Raw genomic sequence first — 25,426 nt, forward strand, 5'->3', positions numbered from 1 at the left:
ACTTCAAGTGCATGCGCATTTAAAATGACAGATGACACGGTAAGCTCATCATTGGTGAGGTAAGTGATTTGCGAGTGTGTGCAAATTAACAAAGTTATCGTTATAGTCTGGCGACGTGGACGTTAATACCGTTACCGGTTACGTTATAGTTATCGTTAAAGTGTGAACGGCCCTTATGTCCCATTTATTTTCTCCGTAATGTTTTTTTCAAGACATGAACATTGACTTAATAACGTGTGATTGACTTGATAGAAAGCATACATGAATTTCATAGTGCAAGTATTGTAATGCTACGTTTACGCCAGCCGCGGTATGGGCAGCAAAAACGCGCTATTCGTGCGTAGTTGGACGCTTGAACATTTGATTTCACTTGCTTTATTCATGCGTGAAAGCCGCGCGTGAAATTCTAGACATTCGAGAAATTCGCGTCATGGGAGGGGTTTCTGCGACTCCGCGGAGACTCCGCTCACTTCCTGTAATCACGTCACTGCTACAGCAAGGTCCACTGTGGCGCGGAAATCCGTTCCGTGGCGCAGGATAATAATCCGCGTGTAATTGCTTCTTTGCATTGACTTGCATTGTAAATCACCCGCGCTTGCCGCCTCTACCGCGGCTACTGTGGCCATTCGTGCCAGTTCTGCCGGACACATCCCGAACATGTTTTCGGGTGCGTTCTCCGGAAGTCGCGTTGGTCGACTGCATACTGTACGTCATCAAGGTTTAATATTTCGGATTCAATTTCAGAAAAGCAACCGTTACATTTCAAGGTAAGAATGAAACTACAATGATTGTATGTCTTAAAATAAATTAATCTTTATTTTAACTGAAATGTAAGAACCTCGATGACGTATGCGGTCAAGCAACGGACTTGAACCGAAAATCATGTTCGGGACGTGTCCGGCGGAACTGGCTCAAATGGCCACCCTTACCGCGGCTGGTGTAAACGCAGCATAAGAGTTAAAAACCCCATATGAACCCCCAAAGTTGTGTACAGATGTTATTTAGTTAAAAATGAATCCTGCTTCAGTTGAGTCCGGTCAATGTGCTTAAAAAACTTCACAGAGAAAAGTTTTTAAAGTATTCGTGCCTTTCGTTTCCTGTAATCTGTATGAATTTGGGATTTGTACTTAGTTATAGGACTTAATGTTTTGAAGAAAAGTAAACATGCTTACAACATTAGAAATGAATGATTAGCCAGCAGGCTAATGACAAAACAGATTTTATGTACACATTGCAAAATTAGGTCCCTTCTCATTTTAACAATCCATGATTTCTGGGGTTCTTTGTGCTGTGGAAATTTGTAAAATTATGTATTTTCTGTTTTAATGGCTAAATGAACAGCACCACGGTACAAAACAATAAGTTTAAGCCGCACACACTGGACGTCCATCCCTCACAAAATCAACATGGCGGCGGACTAATAATGAGTGTGATTATGTGAATGTTGATAGTTTTAACTCGTACGGCTTTAAGTGATATAAACTAAAGTAAGCACAGTTTATTGTGTTATTGTGGATATTGCAATTAAAGCTAGCCCTTTTATAAAACCCTCATATGTCTGGAAAATATGAAATATATGGAAGCAATTTCCTCACTACTTGGTAAAAGAGGGAAAAACAAATTTCTTTAAGCGAAATTAAGCGATCGTCTCCACACAACACTACTAATCAGACCCACAATCACAACCACACAACAAAACCAATCAGTTTCATGAAACACAGTCATATTCGTATTTCGGCACCAATCAGATTAATTCACCACAATCACAGTTACCCAACAGAACCAATTACATTTATAAAGCAAACCGATCTGAATTAATCAGACCTATTACCCACAATCCCATTCACATAGCAGAACCAATGAGAACCAATTAGTTGCAATCACGCTCACACAACAAAACTAATCAACGTTGAGTCCCACGAATATTGCTTGTGTAATGAAATTGATGAAAGTCGTCTACTGGTACGTACATCCCGACCGGCCAAACAAGAGCTCGAGTGCTTGTAGCACAAATTCTGTTTAACACAGAAAATAAACATGTCAGTATTAATCTGTCTACGAAAGTTTAGAGCGAACTTTCCAGAGAGATGTATGACACACGATGCCAAACTATTTTTCTGGGTGTTTTGTAATTCTGGCTGTTTAAGAAATATAGACGAAGGTGATGACTATAAAAATAGGATCTCAGAGTAAAACATCTTTTAAGCGACACTGGGTTTCAAAACACTTTCTCCTTATTCATCTGAAAATGCAGACAACTTACTAAACTTTAAAAATAAATGCATAAACACATCCTGACGCTGCAACATTGCCTTACACACTTTACCGTGAAATATTTTTCTTTGCTTTTAACTTCAGCTGACTTCATCACAAGAAAACCAAACTCACATCCAAATGTGTGAAATGCTTTAAAGATCTACATTATCGCCCCATATTTCAAAGAAATGGAATCGCTTCACCAGAATTTAAAATGTCTCTATTACTTTGGCTAGCATTAAAGATGTTTTATGATCACTTTCCTCCCCATCGACTTGAAAACATAAACCTTTAAGAATACTCTATAAAGTATTCATGGACCCTAAAATATTTTTATGTAACTAAAGCCTCTGTTTATAATGTTGTGTTATCTATCCGCAATACATTTAAAATTTTACTTTTGACTTGTATAACTTTTCTTTAACACACCCCTGATCAAAATGTTTATAGAAGCAGAAACTTCTCATATCCAATAGCAATTCAACTCTTAGTAAAGAGAAAGCATGCTTTACTTTAGATGTTGTGCTTTTCTGTGTACTCAGAGATGAGAAGCTCACCGATTTATGATAGGGTTCAGGACGGGGCGGTAGCCTATATTTAGCCGAGGGAATTTAGATGGTGAAGTGATCTGAAATGATTGCACTAAAGGTGTGCAGTTCAAACCCAGGGTGATGTTTGCTCAAACCGGGACCCTCGCTGTTTGTCCAGCCCCCCCTTTAACCACTTTCCTAAAAAACTCAAGACATACAAAAATAGTCCTCTTAAGAAACCAAACACCACTTGTGCACACGCAGCATAAACATGACAGAATTATAATAAAATAAATTTATTTCATTTTCAGAAAAGCGATGCTGAAGCAATGCCATGTGCAAAACTCATGGGCATAATGCTAAGGTGCCATTTAAAAAAAAGAGTTCACCCCAAATGTAAGAGAACATCAGAACAGGCTGGCATTTTATCATGCTCTTATCAAACTACTATCACAGCGCTATGACAGCACTTTTTGAAAAATTTATTTGTAGTATATATACTGTAGTGCACGCTCTATATTATGTTATTCAGTATGCTGTTTCTCCAGCCTGTAGACTGTAACAAAATGTTCACAATAACTCAATAAATAAACCATTCAAAACCTTTACTGTATGTTGCATGGGCTGTGGTGTTTCCAAGCCAATCATTTCTTCAGTTTTAGCTGGGGGTGAGACATTTGTCAAAAATGAACAAAAAGGCTGCACACAAGTACTGTGGAATATAAACATAATGAACGCACAACTTGTAAAAACGTATCAAAATTGTGCAAAATGTTTTAGTTTAAGACAAAATTAATCTCAAAATTAGATTAATCCAAGTTATATTACGTTTCTAATTAAGCAATTTTACAGCTAACACAATAAAACAACAACTAACAGATAATTATTTCATTAATAGATATTTAACTGATATACAGTAAATATGTCTAGATTTTTCATTTTATTATTATTATTATTACAGCATGAGTGACACTTTCACAAAGTATAGCACATAAGGTGTAGTTTTAACTAGTGATGCACCGATGTATCGGCCGCCGATATTTTTCGGCCGATTTTTGATAAATTTGAAACCATCGGCATATCGGCAATAGCACGATAAAGGCCGATACCGATTGTTTATTAATTAACTGCATAAAGAAATCCATTATATGTAAAAAATGAGTTAATGTTGTTAATAAAATAAATGCTGAATAGCAAAAAACACCTTTGAAGGTTGTCATGTTGTCTTATTATATTTGTTTTAGTTTAATTTGTGCCTCTCTTATTAGGTTGGTCAGTTGAATGTTAATTAGATCCAATCCATGTTCAGTAAAAATAATTTGATGCAGAAATAAACTAGCTAATAGACCAACTGTATAGTATTGTATACAAGTGTTTAATATTGGTATCGGCATCGGCCAGAAGTTGTCTGTTTAAATTGGTATCGGCCCAAAAAAAATCCTATCGGTGCATCCCTAGTTTTAACCTAAAAATAACTTTAATTGTAAAACTTTATTTTATTATAAGAAAAGACGTACTGTACATCTACAGCATGAGTTGCAGTACTGATGTTTAAAGAGCAAGCACGAGCGCGTCTACATTCATCTGCGCATGGAGTCATGAAAGTTTTTAAGACGCAAACCTAATCCAGCAGTTTTTTGATACTCAACAATTTCCTGTACGACATCCTGCTGGAAGAGACAGGTGATGTCATTAATATTCATATATAATGACCGCATCATGTTTATGTACATATGTTATGTGGTGTACACACCAAACGCGAATTCAATGATTTGTGCGATTAGATTACATACAAAATCAATGCATAGACACAAATAGACACAAACCTGTGTGTGATAATGCGAATGACGCAAATTGAACGGTGTGATTGCCGCGAAAACACATGCTATTCGCCTCAAACATGTCTTTGCGCAGGTTGAAAATCAAGCGAAAAATACACATGACACAAAGTTAAATCCTATTAATAATCTAGAGCGAGAAATGTGATGCTTCGAATTTGGTGTTTACGCAGCATTATGCGTTTCGCCCCACGCGAGTTCGCATCTATTCGCGTCTTTGCATTGACTTTGTATGCAATCTACTCAAGCAAATAGTTTGCGTTTTGTGTGTACGCCCCATTAGTGTTACTGGGCGAATGATGCGTAACATAATTAATATTCATAAGCAAAGCCTATTTTTAAATGTTCGTTTAGTTGCGAAACAGGAACTGCCGTGTTATTGATTTGCATTTACAACATTTAAAATTGAACAAACACTCCAAACAGGACAACTGTGAAAATTATTTTTTGTGCCTTGAAACACAAGATTAATTTGTAAATTAATAACATTAACAAACACAAACATCCTTAGTTAAAGACTTTTAGATTTAATAGAAAAATAAAAATATTATAATAATTAAGAATATTAGTACAACTATTACAATAATTTGTGAATGTCTTGTTTTTATTTTTCACTTTTCATATTTGAAAGTTAATTTGTTTTTTACAAGTTGACAATTCTGGGCTGCTTTATGTGTGTCTTAGTACTGTGCTGTCTGTCGGATTACCTTAAAATATTAAAATATGAATCCATAATGTCTAATGTGCTTGTTCATGCTTTTAGATTGTTGTTGAAAAGGAAAAATGCATTTTGCTTTATAGTGCAGTAACAGAATCTACAGGATAATGGAGCATGTTAACAAGTCAAATCATAATCCCATACTTGATATTAACTGATGAAGCACTCATGTGTATGCAGTCATGTGTTGTCGAGTACTGAGCCAAATTTGGCAGAAGAAATCCTAAAAGTAGCTTCACCACTTCACACTCGCTCTTAGGTAGTTTCACCATCTAAATAAATATTATGTTAGCAAGTGGATCTAACTTTGCCCTCAAAAGTTTGGCAGCCAATCAGACGAGCTGGTGGAGAGCCAGAAACAGTAGCGCAGGGACAACCTCGCGTTTTTCTGGCCAAACATCCGTTAGCATGAGGGCGAGTGATGTTTAATTGCTGTGAGAGAGAGAGAGAGAGAGAGGTGTAGGGTGTGTGACCTGGCAGGGTATCGCAGGCAAAGCCAGCACAAAGTCTTCATCTCATGGTCTATTAGGCGACGAAGAGACGAGACTGAAGAAAAAGGGTGTTGAAGAAATGCAGACGTAAGAGCAGAATTTAGAAACAACCCCCTCTCCTCTCCATCTCCTCTACATCTAATGAAGGAACTCACTGTTTGTCCTCTGAACAGCTCGTAAAAGAAATATCGCCGGTACTATTTATGTCACTTCCAGGCGTCCTCAACACGCCGGTAATGCTGTGCTACTGTAAGTGATGGTCGTGGTCTTTAAAGGTCAATTAAAGCTCAACTTTGCTGAATTGGCTAAATAACAGTGCTACATCTCACCAATAATCTATCTTACTGACCAATGCTACCTTAGCAAATGCATGTTTGGTTAATATTAAATGTTACTGTACAGATCCAACGATACAGTAAATAGTTTTTCCTGTCTAACTATAATAGTAGGACCCATCCTAATAATGGAAAATAAATTATGTGCATACTGTGTAAGCTTTAATTTCTAAATAAACATACAGTCAGAGTCCGGAAATCACGTCACCCATTCTGTTTACATCGCCATTTTTTCAGACAGGGACAGCCGAGAGCAAATAAGAAAAGAGTTTTAAGGCAACAGAGTTCATTGCACAATTTAATTAGAAAGACATAGCAAAACTTAATAGATTAAACATAACAGATCATTATAGTGCTTAAGTGTCAGACAGATCCAAAATCGAAAATGACCTGTATAGCAGTGTATCATGTAACTGTCCAACAATGTAAAAAATGTGCAAAGTAATGAATACGATTAATAAAGTTATTGTCATCTAAAGTACTAGGCAGTTGACTCTGAATCGTTAAAACGAGTCGTCATATGGATTGAATCTCCTGCCTGTCTCTGGCTGTTTCTCAATTCCAAGAACGCAAAGAACGGACTTGTGTTCTCGTGAAGACTGGTCTTGCCAGGTGACCTTGGAAGAATGAACTCAGAAGGTTGCGAGAACACAAAACGCACTTGTGAGAATTAAGATGTGTGCGATCTTCCTGTTGGTCACCTGACCTCCCCAGATTTCAGCGCGCAAGTCTGCACTCGATACATCCTCGATATCAAGAAAACATCCGGGTATTTTTCTTGAGAATCGGAATTGAACTTCGACAGTTAATAATGATGTAGAGCGAAAACACACGGACACAAGATCGCTGAAAACGCATATTGAGAAACAGCCTCAATCTACGTAGATACAAACACTTTGCATAATAATCTCCGCCTACAGTCTTGCCCGGGAGAAACGAAAACTTTGACCTGCCCACAGACACTTCAGCTAGTTGTGGTGTAAACATCATGTCAAGAAGACGCTGTGTTTTCAGCTGTTAAGGCAAGTTTGTGTTGTTTTCACTACCAAAGGATGAAGATGTGACGAATCAGTGGTTAAAATTACTTTTTCAAGGAGGCATTTACTAAATGTTTGGCAGTAAAAGATGCCACTTTATTTGGAACAACATGCTTCTCCTAAACACAACCTGTAAGTATGATTATTACGTGTAAAGCCTATGGACTTTTTTGGTTCAAGGTTTACTAATTTAATATAACATCACCATCAGGGGCCGTATTCACAAAGAATTTTAAGGCTAAAAGTAGCTCCTAACTGGCGAATTTAGGAGCAACTCCTAAAAATACTGGGCGTGTCACTCCTAAATTTAGGACTCCTAATTTTTTTCACTAAGAGTAATTCACAAAGCATTTTAGCCCTAAAAGTAGCACCTAAGTCTGGGACAGCTTAAAAGAAGTCGAGAGGACTCCTAACTCACTAAGACCTATTCACAAAAGATCTTAAAATGCCTTAGGTGCTGATCCTCCTTAACATGGACAGTTTCACCAACTCAAAAGCATTGCACATACTTAAAAGCACACTTTAATGTAAGCATATTGTTTATAACATTTGTTTCATAATTCATTACATTCATGGCAAGCAGGAAGTTTTTTAGAATTACATGAAACAATAATGAAATTAAATATTTAATATTATAGGCATACCTGTTGCCATGCTAGTCTGTTTAAAGGCTGCAATCTCAACCCTCTACTGCGATTGTAATGCATATACCACCGCCTCTCGCATTCGTCCGGGGTCCGCGACACAAGCGGGAATGTTGCATTGATCTGCAACAAATCCTCTCCCCAGTGATGCGCGGGTTGATCCGAAATGAGCGGATGCCTGAGGTCACCCGCGGATTTTTTGTGGTCCGACTTGCGGGCGGGTTAGTTGAAAACGTTGGTCGGGTGCCGGTTGTTTTGTACATTGACCCGCGCATCATTGTCTCGCATGTCTCACGCTTAGTTTTGCTTGATATATCAGTGCCGAATTTCCCTTTTATTACGTTTCTTTTTTCCAGCACCAACTGGAACAGCAGCAGTAACTGATCCTGCATCCAGTTGGGCTTTCTTTTCCGTTTTGGCGAGTTCATAATCCACCGTCATTTATTTATTACATTAGGATTCTTCAATATGGGCAACATTTCCTTGCTTTAAGTAGTCTATTTAGGCTAATAGGATGTCAATTAATCAAGCAAGTGTTAATGTAATGTCGTTTTTTATTATTAGGCAATTGGCGGTTTTCATTTTTTTTGTATTAGGCTACCTTGATTTAATTTAATTTCATTCACGACTTTTCTTTAATATATGCATTTTGATGGCATTACTATTATTATTTTGTGTAGGACACAGACATATTTCAATGTTGTAATTCCATGATTTGGTGCGTCTGTGTTATGTTACGCATGACAGCTGTCATCTAACAACCAATCACCGTGGTCATTGCGAGGCAGCTCGTGCATGAGAACTGACGTCATCCGTAGCAACGAAGACTCACTCTTAGTTTAGGAGTTATCATTTTTCCTTACTAAAAGTAGGTCTGAAAGGCGTTGTGAATAACTTTTAAGAGAAAACTCCTAGCTAAAATCTTTTAGTGCGATTTAGGAGTACTCTTAGTGATAAGATAAAATGCTTTGTGAATACGGCCCCAGATCATTTATAAAGATAAACAATGCAAAAAAGGTAGATGAATGTTTTTCCAAACATAGCAAATGCTTGAATAAAATGCTTTTCATAGATAACACCAAAGCTTAAAGATATGAACTGTAAGCCACAAAACTCAGATTTTAGTATCAGGAAAGTTGATCAAATTGGAGAGTCTACAAATGAGACAATGGCTTATTTTAATGTCCACGTGTTTTTGGGGATCTTAAATTGCTTAAGTGAATCATTGCAGCTCAAGAGTTTCTACTGATGTGAACAAGTTGTTCCTACAAAACAACTTCAATAGTTTCTCTCAATGAGATCTTATCGAGGTGAATACACCCTTCCAGTGTTTTCAATAATCTCTTTCATTTATAACCCATAGCATCAAGCTAATAATATAAACTGACGGTCATTATCACATCATACCTTTGATGTTCATTATGTGCGATAGAGTCTAATTTATACATTTTTTTGACAATTTCCAAGTGTAGGATGAAGGATTCTTTGACAGAATCATCAATTGCGATCTCACGGCCCTCAAGGCACATCTGACAACACTAAGAGAAGCCAAAATCCCGACACGAAAACCGTCTGTATCTTAAAATGCCTGAGGATGTTTCCATCAAGGAGTATAAACTTAAAAACATTTAAAATATGTCATCCAGACAAACTGGGTCAATCACAGGACAGGTTGAAAGAAGTTTAGAGATGATTCTTCAATTATTTGCCTCAGTAAATGTCAATCCTGGATAATTAAGAGAATCACAGTTACCTTGTGTATTTCAGTCCTCTTTTACGGCAACCTTCCTGTTCTTGATCACATGTGAATATAAAAAGCAGGAAAATATCTTACAAAATAAAGGTGCTTCATAATTTAGAAGAACCATTTTTTGTAAAAAATTGGTTTCACAAAAAGCCTTCAACATCTGAAGAACCTAATTGTTTAACAAAAGGTTCTTTGTGGTTATAAAAGGTTCTTCCGATTACAAAAAGTTCTAAAAAAGGTTTTTAAAATTACCTTTGACTGAATGGTTTTTCTGGGAACCAAACATGCTTCTTTGGAATTCTTTGGGGAACCAAATATGGTTCTTCTGGGGCATCAAACATAATTCTTTAGGGAACCAAACATGGTTCTTCAGAATTCTTTGGGGAACCAAACACGGTTCTTTGGAATTCTTCAGGGAACCAAACATGGGTCTTTCTGGGAACCAAACATGGTTCTTTGGAATTCTTTGGGGAACCAAACAGGGTTCTTTTGAATTCTTCATGGAACCAAACATGGTTCTTCTGGGAACCAAACAGAATTCTTTGGGGAACCGAACATGGTTCTTTGGAATTCTTTGGGGAACTGAACATGGTTCTTCGATATTCTTTGGGGAACCCACCATTGTTTTTCTGGGAACATAATTCTTCAGGAACCAAACATGGTTCTTTGGAATTCTGTGGGGAACCAAACATGGTTCTTTGGAATTCTTTGGGGAACCAAACATGGTTCTTTGGAATTCTTTGGGGTACCAAACATGGTTCTTTGGAATTCTTTGGGGTACCAAATATGGTTCTTTGGAATTCTTTGGGGAACCAAACATGGTTCTTTGGAATTCTTTGGGGTACCGACCATGGTTCTTTAGAATTCTTTGGGGAACCAAACATGGTTCTTCATAGAACCGAAGATGGTTCTTCCATGGCAGCACTGTGTTAAAAACCTATGAAGAGCCTTTATTTTTAAGATGTGACCTAAATGACCAACACTCTTAAAAATAAAGATGCATAAAAAAGTTCTTCACAGTGGTGCCATAGAAGAACCATTTCTGGTCCCTTTAAAAAAGAACTCTTTATGCTTATTCTAAACATTAACTGCTTATAAATTCGGACTTGCAATGTATCTTATGAATGGCCAACATTATTCAATACAGACAGAGAAAAATCATGCCAGCATAATTATGCAACCTGTACCAGAAGTATGTGTTACCTTAAAATGCTGCCTACAGAGGGAGCTCACTGGGAATCTAGCATAAGCCAAATGAGAGGTGTCCTGTGTCTTGGTGCGGGTTGGCACATGGCAACTTCGTGGCACCGAATGCAACCTTTTATTTTACCCCAGTGTTTTTCCATTACTGTGGAGAATAAAGCATTTCCTTCCATTCATTAACTGCGGCCTCTGAAGCTTGGACCATCTCCCCGGAATGTAAACACAAGCGGTCTGTAAACAGACTCGCACACACAAACACACACATCCATCTTGCTATCCTGTAACAACATCGTCTTTGACAGATCTACATTGTGATGTTGCACGTTCACGGTGAAGCCCTTTCGGTGTTACCGCAGAGTTCATTCAAGAAAACTGATGTTTGGAAAGGTTGCTTTTAATGTTTGTGTCATTAATGATCAACGACAAATAAGTTCTGCTTGACTTCTCGAAATGTTAACATCTTGAACGTGGCCAGGAGGTTAGCACACAAACTCTGATATCTGTCTAAATGCAGCACATACAAAGACAATGTGGGACATGCGTCGAAAACATCGCTTTCTGTCCTTCCTTGACTTCACTGTAATTATAATTATTTCAGCAAAATTATGGGGATGATTGGAATAACAGAGGGACAATTTTGTGTGACCGAACATATGCAGTAAATTTGTGAAAAATCTTTTTAGGAAAAAGCCCAAGGCTGCGTCTGAAATCGCATACTGTGACAGTAGGTACTGAATTAGATGAAGTCTATTTTAACATGAACGTTAAAACAGTAGGCACCATATAGTATGAATATGGATAGAATGAATGAATTCAGACCTACTACATCCACCATATTGATACATCAGGTGACATACGTTGTAATAACAACAAGTTAACTGGAATGACGTTAAACAAGCGCAACAAGCCTCTAAACAAGCCACCTTAATGCTTTCTGACATTTTCCGTCTTCTTCTTCGTTGGATAATCCTCTCCTTGGGGATCGTGGGATAGCAAAGTGTCCATTGAATGAACTTGCCGGAAGTAGTAGGTCATACAGGTGCTTTTCTCCTACTTTTTTCGAATAATATGAATTTGGACATACTACTCGCCTCGCCTACTGCTTTTCGCCTACTATATAGTATGGAAGTAGGCGGTTTCGGATGCAGCCCAACTTATTTCATTTTGATTGAAGATAATAATAAAAAAAATCTTTAGCATTACATGAATCAATGCATCGTTCATAAAATAGGAATTACTACATAAATCGGTTTCAATTGCGTGCAGAATATAATTTATTTAATATTGAGAAGGGTGGCATTGTCAATGTATGCCCTACTAAAGAAACCTTCTGGTGACTTTTGATGGCATATATATATGCTTTTCATACAGTACCATGTTGTATATCAAAGTGGCATGGTATTTAAAAGTCAGCACAATTTTTCCTCATTACCACACCAGATGAGTTTGCTCCAGCTGTGAGCTTTAAACACTGACCATCATCTGGGCATCACTGTGCCACGCGGTGCCCTCTGAGAACCATCTTGACCACCGCTGAACTGCTTTTCTAAGATCTGATACTCTTGGCGCCAGCTCCAAGTGGCCTACAAAGGGGGGTTTACTCCAAAAAACCTCTCGACCCCAGAAACAGCAACACTGTAGACGTAATCTGAGGCATGTTGTTTACATTACAACCCAATAAATAAATGGGCTCTCGGAGAGATCGGGTCAAAGAGGGAGTGTAGAAAATATTCAGACACGATGCTTTCTTACATTCACTGACCGATTGGTGAACAAGAGACTAAAATGAGACATGAAGAAATTTTGATATGTCGTATTGATGTTTATAGAGCTATTGCATTCATCCCTGAGTTTTGTATGTGTCTACTATTACTTATATCTTCTGATGTAATCTGACAGTAATCTTGGTCAAATCTTTGACGTTAAAGTGAAATGATTTGGACCCCACTAAAGTGGAGAATCACAAGCAAAAGTAAAGATAGCAACAAAAATATTTCAATTACAATACATTTCTTCACACATTAATTTGCATGTGTTATATTTTTCCCATGCACACTCCTCACTGACACTGTTGTCTTGGTAACCCAAGTACTCCAACTTGTGAAAAATAATTATTATGTAAAGTTGTTGGTTGTGGGTTGAAATGATGCGTCAGCTGACAGACATCTGCATAAATTGGTATAAAAAATATATGCAAAATACATGCAGTTATTTTTGTTTTTTGTTTAGATTGTAGCAAACGTTTTAAAATTAAATAATATGTTTATATATATGAAAATAATTTGGATTTTTTTGGATGAAACATACAAAAAAAGCATACAAATACAAATAAATCAATAAAAATTAATAAAAAAATTGATAAAATAAATGCCCTGGAGATTAATTGTGACCTCTATATAAGAAATAATGGTAACGCTTTACAATAAGGTTATATTTGTTAACATTAGTAAATGCATTAGCACATACATCTACAGCATTTAATAATCTACTTCAAGTTATTTTCAGCATTAATATAATATAATAAAATATTACTAAAATGAAATGTTGCAACTGTTAACATAATTTAATGCACAATAAACCTAACCATGAATAACTGTATTGGCATTAACTAACATTAACAATTAATAAATTATGATAGTTTTAATCAAAATCATCCAGATAAAAGTACCAATGAATAAGAAAGTGAAACTAAATTATTTTGTTATGTTTATATTATTCAGCATGGACTAAAATGAGTTTAAATCAATTAAGATATTTTCAAGGTATCTTTTACACAAATATAATGATAGTTAAGAACTATAACCTGAAACTAGAAAACTAAAACTCTTGCTCTGCTTTTATAACGCACTATTGATTACAAACATCAAAGAAAAATGTAAAATGTTTATAGTTTGGGTCTCAGAAGTGAACATAGGCCTTGTGCATCTTGTGTGAGGTTGGTTTGCGTGCTCTTGGGAATCGAAAAGGCATTAATTTGATGTCATGAAGGAAAATGTGAGTCAGAGCGTTTTTTACTGACATTGCGGCTGCCGAGCCCCGGGCGTCTGAGCCCTGATATCGATAAATGCACCACAACAAATGGAAGGACGTCTCATGAAAAGAATGAATTCCCTTGAGCGGGAACAATGTGTTGCAGACCAAGAGACGAGAATTAAACGAATAAAGCAAACTATTCTGCTGCCGGTTCTACAAATGTCGATATCAACCAAACGCCCCTGAGTTTTTCTCCAAGACCTCACCGAATGAAAAATCACTCTTTTTATATGTACTCTCTCCTCCTGCTGTTTAATCCTACTCTGTGTCTGACATCGGCGCGTTCATAAGCCGCTGGTTTTCTCTGACAGCCCGGCCTCTGTTTTTCTAACCGCAGTGGGATTATCACGCACACCAGAATGCTGTTTTTCTTCATGTGACGCTTCCAGACGTCACCTGCAGCTTCGCTGATGGATGATCCACACCAATTTAAATTCCAGCGCAGCTCGGTCGAGGAAACGGCCTGTCGTGAACACGAGAAATGTCTGATTCAAGAGAGCGAGAGCAGAGGTTCATTAAGATTCACTGTGCAAGAGATCTTAGCTTAGCTTGAATGACAAGACGAATGTTGTGGTGGCATAAAGACTGTAGTGCTTTAGACGCCGTGCATGTTGGGGAAACTATAATGTGTATCAATCTAACTACAAAAGCAGCAAACTTGAACAGACTACATTAGCAAATCTGGGTCTTAAATTCACACTCAATGGTTTAGATGTTTCACTTTTACTCTGTGAATCTCATCATATCAAAGCAAAAGAAAAATCTGTAAAGCTCAAAGAAGCGTTTCATAACAACAAAAAAATCATATCCTGCGGGTCTCGCTCAAAGGATGCTCTTTTGAAGCTCGGGAGACTTTATTGAGTTATCAGTTGTGTTTTTAGATTAGTTTTAACTTTGTTACAGATCTTTCGTCTCAAGGTCTACAAAAGAAATAAAAACAGATACAAATTAGAAAATACAGTAAAACTATAAAGCTTTGAAATAAATGTGATGTCACATTGTGAAAATTCAGAGCACTATGATATTCTAGCAATAGCACAAAGTAAAAAAATATATATTTTCTCTTGCACTCATTCGCATGCAAACATAAACAGCCCCATGTTTGAAATATCAAAACCAGGAGAAATTCACACTTTATCTGTAATGTCATGCACATTAAAACACCAACATTGCTAGGAAATGTCAAGGTCTTGCTATCTCATATTTAGATCTACATGCATTCATTCTTTATGTTCTCACATTAGCGTCAAGCTGAGCCATTCATTTCTATTTCCAGATTTTAAGTACATGCTTGAGATATATCTACCTATAGATATACAGTACATAGATGCCTTATTCGACCGCTCACTCACTGTTTTCAAGGATACAAGAATGTTGCGTAGCCTCTGGTTATAAACCTTGCAGAGATTTATATTTCCAAAAAAATTAGATAACCTTTTTACAGGTGAGAATGTGTTGTTTGTATTTTTATTCATTTAATATTGATTTTTTTCTATAGTAACAAGAGATGCACCGGTTTTTAATTTTTCAAATTAAATATTTGCCAGTACCGATGTCAATATTGATAGTTTGATTTTGTTAACTAAATTCTAAAGATTACATTTTCTAAATGCTATTCATTCACATAATAAACATTCACAACTTCGCATTAACATTTAACCAATAGGGTAATGAGATAAAGCATATTTGGGCGTGCTGTCCGAGGGGAGGGCTCTGAGCGATGAGGTGGAGGAGGGATGCTGAAAAAAAGAGTGGAAAAAAAATCACAGGACAGAGATGAGGGGCGGCTATAGAGACCCCTTTGCGCTGATTGGTTGGATTACATAACGATGCTCCTCCTGAACTTAGCTAAATAAACTTTATTTAATATTGAACATTAAACGAGAGATTTCTTTACATTTTCTACACACAAAGCTCAAATTCATTGCATTTTCCTTTTTTTTAATGCAAGGATATATCAGCCATAACGGTCTGCCGATATCGAGAAAAAGCGTTTTTATCGTATGATACCGATTATTGGCCAATATACCACTGCATGTCTAATATGTAAGGAATAATTGACGACGGGCCATTGAATTGTTAAAAAAATAATGCACACCCAAGGTGGTTATGCAGAACAACACAAAGCGGAGTGCCATTACATTGCAGGTGTGCATTATTCTCAAATAATTCAAAGAACCAGAGTCAGTTATTCCACTTATACCACGGTTACCACAAACATTGCTCTGGTGCCTATTTATTAGACATCTGAAAAGTTAGGTGTGCGGTTATCGAAAAATAATGCATACCCATGGAACATTTCTCAACCAATCAGAATAAAGCATTCAACAGACCCGTGGTATAACAATTTTTAAGATATAATATTAGCTAACACTTTCATCGTGGTATTAATTTAGCAATTATAACATTTGGGTCTATGGCTTATAGCTGGGTTGCATATTTTGCGTAACTAAAGCTAGAAGTATAGTTTTTACGCATATGCGAGAGTTACAAGTGTGTGTGACGCAAATTTTATCATCACAATTGTATGCGCGCACTTTACACACAATGCCGGATTTTTGTTACTTTGTACTCTTAGGTCACACATGTGCATACAGGAGAATGTAGCATGTAATCTAGGAGATGCAATGCATTTTGTCGCAATATGCATGCGTTGAACATTTGCACGCACGTACAAGTAAAATATGCTTTGCAATGCTGTGCACTCGACTCAATACTTACAGTTTACGAAAAAAATCCTTACACATCTAATCCGTAGGAAAAACAAGCCGCATCAACAGTAACTTTTTAAGTAATCGGATTCTGCAGGAACACCACAGATATGGTTATCATATCACCTTATACCACTGACTTAAAAACAATTGTTAATGAGGCATCTATATCTATCTATATCTATAAATATTTATATAGTGTACATAGGAGCTCATGATCTTTGGCACAGCAAAGGACAACATAAATAATGACAAAATAATTAGCAAAGACACATGATCTCTCTTTCTTTCACATTAGAGACTGTATGTATGGTGATGTGTATGGTATGGTGAGATTTTTCTGGTGCTCTTAATTTCTTGGGGCCCTGTGTGGTTGCTTGTCCGGTGTTACTCCACCCCTGCCAACAGAGAAGCACACAGACGCTTTAAATAGACGCCTGTCTTACACACTCTGGATTTTAACACGGAGACGCGAAGATTCAGGGAAGCACGACATTGTACGACGCTGATGGATTTAAAACCTTCACCGTGAATCTTTCCAGAGAACGCTTGACTCGATATTGACTGAACAATAAAGCGTGCGGGGTGTTAAAAGTCACACAATGCGGTTGTTTAATGGATTAACTCAACCATCACTTCACCATAAAAAGCTTCAATTAAAACCTGTTTCCTTCCCATGTGGCGCTGACACGTTTAACTAGGAAGGCATTCACGAGGTCTCACTAACATTTACAGATGTGGTCTCCACACTTCCCCTGAATGTAACCACACTATCAGTGTAAACTCTTAATGATCCAAACCAAGCAGTGTCACATTACACCGAGTAATTGTACGTTAAAAAGCTTTAAAACGGTGCTGTATGTACAGTAAATGTATATATAGCTTCAGCAAATTAGACAAAGTCTGTTTGCTTTTTATTCTGTTTCCTAATGATGCCTGCAATGAGAACAAACAGCTGTCTACAAACACTAATATTAAACAGACAAACTGTTTCACACCAACAGTCTCGAGTCTGAACGCTCTATGATCTTAGCAACGCTTCTTAAAATAAATGACTGCTAGATTTTGTGTCAATTTGACTGATTGTGTTCATTTGCACATACTATAGAGAGCAAATGTCTTTGGTGTGAACGGCTTTCAGAAATATTCAGAAGCAGATTTTAATGGAAGAAAACGTGGTGTGTTCGAATCTCTAATGTAAGATGAGAAAGAGATTACCTCAAAATATGCAATTAGACATATAACCTTACTAAATGGTTTTACTATAGTTAAAGATGGTAACCACAAAATAACCAGGACATTTGGGTGATTCTCATGAAATCCAGATTTAGACGGTGTCCAGCATCAGATTTTTTTAAAAGCCATTTAAGCCATTTTTTTTGCACATATAAGATTAAGGTCTGAACTTACTATAACCATTATTTTTAAAAATATTTCCTGTAGAATTACTTAAATTTTTTAGATATCATTATCAAAAATTATCATTACCGCAACATGATATTACATTAAATATATGCATTTACAAACCTATGTTTTGGTGATGAGAACTAAAAAGTTGTCTAGGTACTATGAAAAACAAAATTTCAACTTTTATCTGTGGATAAAAAATAAGAACTGCTTACTTGGTAGCCATCTTGAGTGTCACAGTCAATTATGTCCCTTACAACATTTTTTTTATTTAAATGTTAGTTCCTTGAGGGCTTAAACAATGATTGAAAATTGTTGCGGAGGATGAGAAAATTGGTCTTGGGACACATTTATATTCCTTATTATTGTCTCTACATTTACCAATGATCAGCAAATAGCACATGTTTCTTTACTGTAAATGTTTATAGTATAACATGCACTGAAGCTTTTTATTTTATTTTTAGATTTTTTAATTATAAATATTTCCATGTCAAAGAACCCAAATCCAGTCATGGCGACATTGCGGTAATGAAAATGTTCCCCTTAAATTTGAAAAAAAAAACATTGGTTTTTATGATGTCATTTGAAATCATGTGCAAAATAGTACACGAAGAGATGTTTGTAACTGTATGCTTCTTATTTTGATACTCTTACTTTGCATTTTTATCTAAATGTTTCATGACATAAGTCTGATTTCAAGAGAATCACCCATTTGTAATAAAACATGGTTACACACATGGTGATCAATATGCAAATATTTACTATAGTAAAACCATGGTTAAATTTTGTAAAGGTACAGCATTGGGTCAAAAAGGGACAAGCCCAGCCCGCTGGATTGTAATTATTCAACCTATACTGGGTTTTTTAAACCTACTGTTGGGTCAAATATAGGAATGTTCATATTTACCGGTCAACCGTTACCAAAGGTAAGAATTCATGACCGATCATTCTTCATTTTTCTATCCTTAATTTGGGAATGGTTTGTAAATGGCGCAAATGATTGCTGCCTGATGGTCTGGTAAAGTAATAATTTTCACTGCATATGTGTCCGAGTATGGTTTGAAAGCAACCCGTCCGGACAGAACTTCGTTGGTTGCCTTTTTTTTGTGAAATGTGTCCTGCTTTAGAAAATGGCCACTGTGGTAGATGACAAGGAGACAATCTGGCCTCTTTGGATATTAATCGGATCTAAAACTGATCGCGTGCTCTTTAAAGTGAAAATGTGATAATGTATAAATTCTGTTTCTGTTGTTGATTGGTTTTCACATTCAAATTAAATAAAATATTTGTATTGTTTTTACCGGGTCACAGACAACCTTCAACTGTATTTTTACTCAATGACAATTTAATATTAAAATCTTTAGTTAACGGTTAATGTTCAGTTAACAGGCCGTGGTTGTCCGTTGGGAAAGTTAACTGAAATGAACATCCCTAGTGAAATATAAACATTTTCTGGGTTTATTTAACCCAACAGTTGGGCTCAACCCTTTTTGACCCAGCATTTGTAAGTGTATGATTGTTAATCATTCAGTACTGAAGTTCAAGGTCTTACTGCCCAACGCCAACAGTGAACCAAAGTAACACAAATGAGCTTAAAGGGGACATATCATAAAAATCTGACTTTTTTCATGTTTAAGTGCTATAATTGGGTCCCAGTGCTTCTATCAACCTATAAAATGTGAAAAAGATCAACCCAGTTACTTAGTTTTGGTAAACCATTCTCTGCAAGCATGTGAAAAAATAGCTCATTGAAATCTGGCTCCCCTTGTGATGTCAGAAGGGGATAATACCGCCCCTTAATCTGCACTATCCAACCACAGCACTTTCATTTAGTGCAGAGATCAGCTCATTTGCATTTTAAAGGACACACCCAAAATGACACATTTTTGCTCACACCTACCAAGTGGCTATTTTAACATGTTATAATAAATTATCTATGGGGTATTTTGAGCTAAAACTTCACATATGTACTCTGGGGACACCACAGATTTATTTGACAACTTAAAAAAAGTCTTGTGAAATGTCCCCTTTAACAATACATGATCCAAGTACATTACATTTATCTAATTTGATGATAAAGTGTGTGATCTGAGTATATGGTCTCCATTATTTCAGACAGATCTGAGCTCTGTTAAACTCTCATGAACTCTTACAGTAGCAGAAACACTTGAAGTTTTTCTTCTCATAAAGTCTCTCTGAGTTGAGCAGAAAACATACTTCAGCATGTGGCTGACTATAAACATTTTAACTCCTGCCTCAAAAATGCACATTCAACTGTGGGACAGAAATGAGCGTGAGAGCAAGAGATCGAGAGTTAAACAGACATTTGTGCAAATAGAAAGAGATTGGCTTTTATTTAAAGGTGCCAAAGAATGCATTGTAATAATCTGTTAAATTGTTGTCTGATATCTACACAGAAGGTATGTGGCTTTATTAAGTGCAAAAATGATTCAGAAACTTTTTCATGTCCATTTACAACCCTCCCTTTCGATTGAAATGATCTATTATTACCTTATTACAAAGGGTCATGAATAATAATGTTGAGCTCTGCTCTGATTGGCTCTGCTCTGCTTTGAGGCTCATGCCAGTAGCTCACATTAGTAAACATATTGGGGCGTAAATCTCAACTGTTACATCACAGTCGGTGTTATGTTGAGCTTGGTCTGTTTTCCAGCTGCCTTTTGCATGCATGAGGTTTACATGAAAAGGAGGAAACAAACACGTTTGAGGCTCACGATACATCATTACCATGAACTCAAAACAGTTTTTTACTCTATGGCACTTTTAACTAACAGTGACTGACCAGATGCATTTCCAGTATATTAAACCAAAATATGCTTAGATACATGAAATAACTCCTAAAAATTAGGGATGTAACGATAGATTGTGCCATTTTGCTTGCTATGGTTCTCAATGAATTATGATGAAATCCAAAAGCCAGAGGGCGCTCTCGTGCAGAAACTCAATTTGCGCTGCAGAAAAGTACCATTTACACACTCAGCTCCAGGAAATTTGTAAGCATATTTATATCGCTTTTCTTTAAACATTTACAGGTATTTTTATGATAATAAAAATATTTATAATGATTATGTTTGACGAATGATGCTTTTTCAAATGCATGTTTTAACGACTCAAACTGTGATTTTAGATTGATAAGGACTTACTAAATAGCCATAGTACATGAAATAGTTGTGCATAATATCGTCCTCGCAATTCAGAATTGATACCAGACAGGTATTATAGTGCATATCGTGAAATATTGTTACAACCCTACTAAAAATTCTATATAGCTCATTAGGGGTGTCACGGTTCTCCAAATCCTCGATTCGATTACATTTTCGATTCTGCGGCCACGATTCGATTCGATTCTCAATTTTTACTTTTTTTTTTGAAAGACAAAAAAATGCCAGTATTATATATTATTATTATTATAGTTTTACATTATCATGCACATTGCATGCTTTTCCTCGCATGAGGGCTTCACTTTACGCGAGAGAGCTTGAAAAGTGAGGATTCCTTCTTGCACGCACATGGACTTAATTTGCGCGTCTTGGACTCCTAGCATCTGAAATAAATCCAGCGCGTCATAAGCAGCTGCGAGAGTTTTTTTCCCCCGCTTGGCAAGCCGACCGGACGTGACATGGGGGCGTGGCAGCATCGACAATCCCATTTTTTTATTCGAAGTTCCAGGTTGTGACTTAATTTCGATCGATTTCGATTTAAAATCAAAATCGTGACACCCTTAGCATTGATAGCACAAAAGGTCATGGGAAACACACATACTGATGAAAATGTATAGCTCACTTTAGGTAAACGCGTCTGCCTAATGCTTACATGTAAATAATTATTTACCCCAAGTACAGAAATGCAGAAATACATGAAAAGAAAACTGCATAAAAGCCCACAAATTCAAGTATCAACTTTATTTTTTCTAAAAATGTCTGAGTTAAAACTGTATGTGTTCCTGTATAGCTTAGTGGTAAAGCATTGCATTTGCAGCGCAAAAGGTCATGGGTTCATACCCAGGAAACTCAAATACTGATAAAAATGTATAGCTTGTTATGCACTGTAAGTCGCTTTGGATAAAAGCAAAATGCATAAATAAACATATGCATAAAATAGACACAAAAATTATTGTTGTCATATAGTAAGGTGATATAAGGTGAATTAGTTCAGTGGTCAAAATATCATTGAAATCTTATTCGTTATTATCTATGAACTAAAAAACAGGGACAAAACTTTTTTGGACAGAACAACCAAAAACGGGGCTGTCCCCGGAAACATCTGGTCACCTTATCATACAATATAAGCACAGACCTAAAAAAAATGAATGAGTAAATCACTGCTCCAATCATTTCATTTTGAAAGAATTATTTCACAAAGACATCATTGCAAACATTTTTATCTTGCAGTTGTGATGTCTTTAGAATCTTTAGTTATTAAAGAGATCTCATATGTGATCTTTTCTTATCAGATATTCTGGTTTTGAAAAAATGATGCTTTTTTAGTACCAGATATTCATCTGCCGAGCAACGAGATCATCCGTCCCCGCCTCCGACAAGGCCACGACTCCACGCTCACAAAAGAGCTCCGACTTCATTGAGTGAAACGCAACACAAAGCAAACAAACCCCCAAACGGAGAAAGAGAGGCAAAACTCTCTGTCACGCCACCCCTCCCTCCGCTCGCGGCTCATGCTATTCAAGGGAAATGTGTATTTCCCACAGTGAAGTCTTCCAGCAGTGCTGCCCGGCAGGGGTCGAGCTTCAGGCCAGACGGAGAGCTGCAGCAGAGGTTACATCAACACACACACCGCTGCGGCATGTCACATCTTTACCACCGGTTGCCTTGGCGCTGTGTTAGTCAGCTTTTCTCCAGCAGTCTGGTCAAATAACATCGACAGATCCATCATTCCACTTCGTCGAAAGCCTTTTTACTTGGAATTATTATTATTTTTACAATGAATCATTTCAGATTGAGTGACCTGTAATTATGGAGACACTGATGAAGTTTAAAGATGCTCGTAGCCAACATGTGTGTTTAATAATAAATGCTGACCTGACAATAAGAGTCCACACTTTCACTCTATATGATACTGATGGATTCGACAGTCGCACTTAAATCTAGACAGACGAAAAGAGGGAATGAAGGAAACCGCAAAGAACGAGAAAAAGTAAGTGTACAATCTTGAAAACCAAAGACTGGTTGCCATAGGTCACCAAATTTTTGGTTCTCCAGTCTTTCAGTCAAAGGTTTTCATCAGAACTGTAAACACGTTAAGTTCAGGACAATTGCATCTCGCTATTACCAGTAGCCAAATTAGAGAGAGAGAGATCCAGCATTGACCTGACTGTCCTCCGGTTCTGAACAGGTGCAGGTCATTAGAAACGACACTGGCACCTTCATCTGCAAGATTTGTGTAATCCTTGTTGTGGAAAATGAAAGAGTGAAAGTAGTTCTAATTACAAAATGTAAATATTGAGTTTTCCCACAATGGAAAGCAGACCACCCAAGATGCAAAACAACCCCCCCTACCCCCTCCTTCTCTTGATTTCTCTCTCTCTTGTCCATATCTGTTGTCAGTGGCCCGACGGAGTCACCAAATCTAAATGCACACACGTATGCATGCGTGCACGCTCGCAAACGCTGACATCACTGCAGCAGTCTATTAAAACTCTACGCTTGTTCTCACACTTATCACAGATCGCCTTTGGTTTCAGGCAAGAAGTGTTACAAAATACCAATCACAGTCCGCACACTTCCAGAGCACAAAGGGCCTGTTGCACGATCAGGTCACAGGTGAGCGTCAAATACTGGACTTTATGGTGCTAAATACCTTTAAATGGCCTCCACAAGAGTCTGTCACGGGCTGTTTTCCAGCTCTCAGCCACATATGGAACCGTGCAGCATGTGGTCTGCATGGATCGAGCCCCGGGAGTCGCCATTTGTTGACGTTTGTTTGTACGGAGAGCATGTCGCTGAGTGATGGGAAATGGAGGTGAATGGGTGCTTGGGCCCTCTGGAATCTAGATCTCTTCATTCAAGAGGAGCTCTTTCTACATCTTGCCTTTATAGAAGGGTCAGGGATGCTTTGTATAGCAGATTTCATCATCCAGAGGTGCGTGATCATTAAAATACCAGACTGATTCACACTAAAGAAGTTTTAGATCTGAATCCTGAATATTATAAGTTTAAGATGGCTGTTTGCCCAATTGGACTCTTTATCTACAGCACCTGCACCTTTGATTTCTTTATTAAAGATGTTATCTTTAGCTGCATTATATTTTAGCTGCTAAAGCAACTGACACATTTGTATCACGCTGTGTGTTCAGTGGGAATCGTACCACAACCTTTGCATTGCTGACCAGTTAAGATATAAACTCCAGATGAGATTTAAATGTGCTTCTGTAGACTTTATATCAATCTGAATGTGCTTTAGATGACTGAGCATTGTTTAAGGGCTGTCTATATCTTGTAGCTCAATTGTAGATCATTGCATTAGCAGTGGAAAGCTCTCGGGTTCGACTCCTACTGATACAATGTATATCTTGAATGCACGTCATCCAAAAGCACCAGTGAGCCAAAATGCCCTTGAAGTTCTGACATGTAAGTATTTTCCTGTCTTCCAAACATTTGTGCACCATCATCACTTTTGTCTCGCAAGCAGAAGTCTTTTTGTGTAAGGTGTATAGTCTCCAAAACATTTACATTGTCCGCTTTATCCAACTTTTGTCAAAGGTAAGCTGGGGAAAGCGCATCTATCACGAAACTTAGTTTTACAATAAACACACCTGCGCGGTATAAACAGTTGAAACATGTTTAAAGATGCCTGTCTCAGCTTGCGTCGGAGAAAAACGCAAACTTCTCTCCCGTGAGTTGTTCGGCTAACTAACAGTTATTTCAGCTCGAGCCAACAGCTTGAGAGCACGAGTGCGGTGAAATGCCGGGGAATAAAGGCAAACTTACCTTGCGGGGTTTTGTTGGCACGAGCGCCGTCGGGCTGCTGGACAAAGACGATGAGAAAGACGCAGAATAATCCAAAGCCAAGCGTGAACATCATTCCCGGACACCTTTAACCTTCACACTGAGAACAAAGCAATGGGTCCAGACGGATATATGAAGTGTTATTCCCTGCGCTTCAACACGGATCTCCCGTGCGCTTTATTTCTTGCTCTTGGAGAGATCGTGTGCGCGGAGATCTGGAGAAACACGCTCATGCTCTTCACTCGTGCAAAAGCCGGGGAGAGAGAGAGAGAGAGAGAGAGAGAGAGAGAGACGGAGGGAGAGAGAGAGACACGGAGGGAGAGAGAGAGAGAGAGACTGGGTCTCAGAGACACTGAAAAAAGAGAGAGAGGAACTAAAGAGAGAGACTCTCAGATTGTAAAGTCATATATTTCACTTTTTAGATTTATATTCAATATTCATTATACAACATATACAGTTTAAAATAGTTTATCTTTTTGTTTATCTTTATTTC

General features: G+C 37.4%; 1 protein-coding gene across 2 annotated transcripts in view; it reads right to left on the reverse strand.

Moving 5' to 3' along the window:
• The window catches only part of scube3 (signal peptide, CUB domain, EGF-like 3), a 116,047-nt gene extending 90,867 nt beyond the window's left edge, over positions 1–25,180 (reverse strand). For both annotated transcript variants that reach the window (XM_065269122.2, XM_065269121.2), the window contains exon 1: positions 24,916–25,180. In XM_065269122.2, the coding sequence (XP_065125194.1) occupies positions 24,916–25,009 (94 nt within the window). In that variant the 5' untranslated portion in view covers positions 25,010–25,180. The remainder of the gene's footprint in view (positions 1–24,915) is intronic.
• Between the last annotated feature and the right edge of the window lie 246 nt (positions 25,181–25,426).

This window comes from Paramisgurnus dabryanus, chromosome 21 (genome assembly GCF_030506205.2).
Source record: "Paramisgurnus dabryanus chromosome 21, PD_genome_1.1, whole genome shotgun sequence".
NCBI lineage: Eukaryota > Metazoa > Chordata > Actinopteri > Cypriniformes > Cobitidae > Paramisgurnus > Paramisgurnus dabryanus.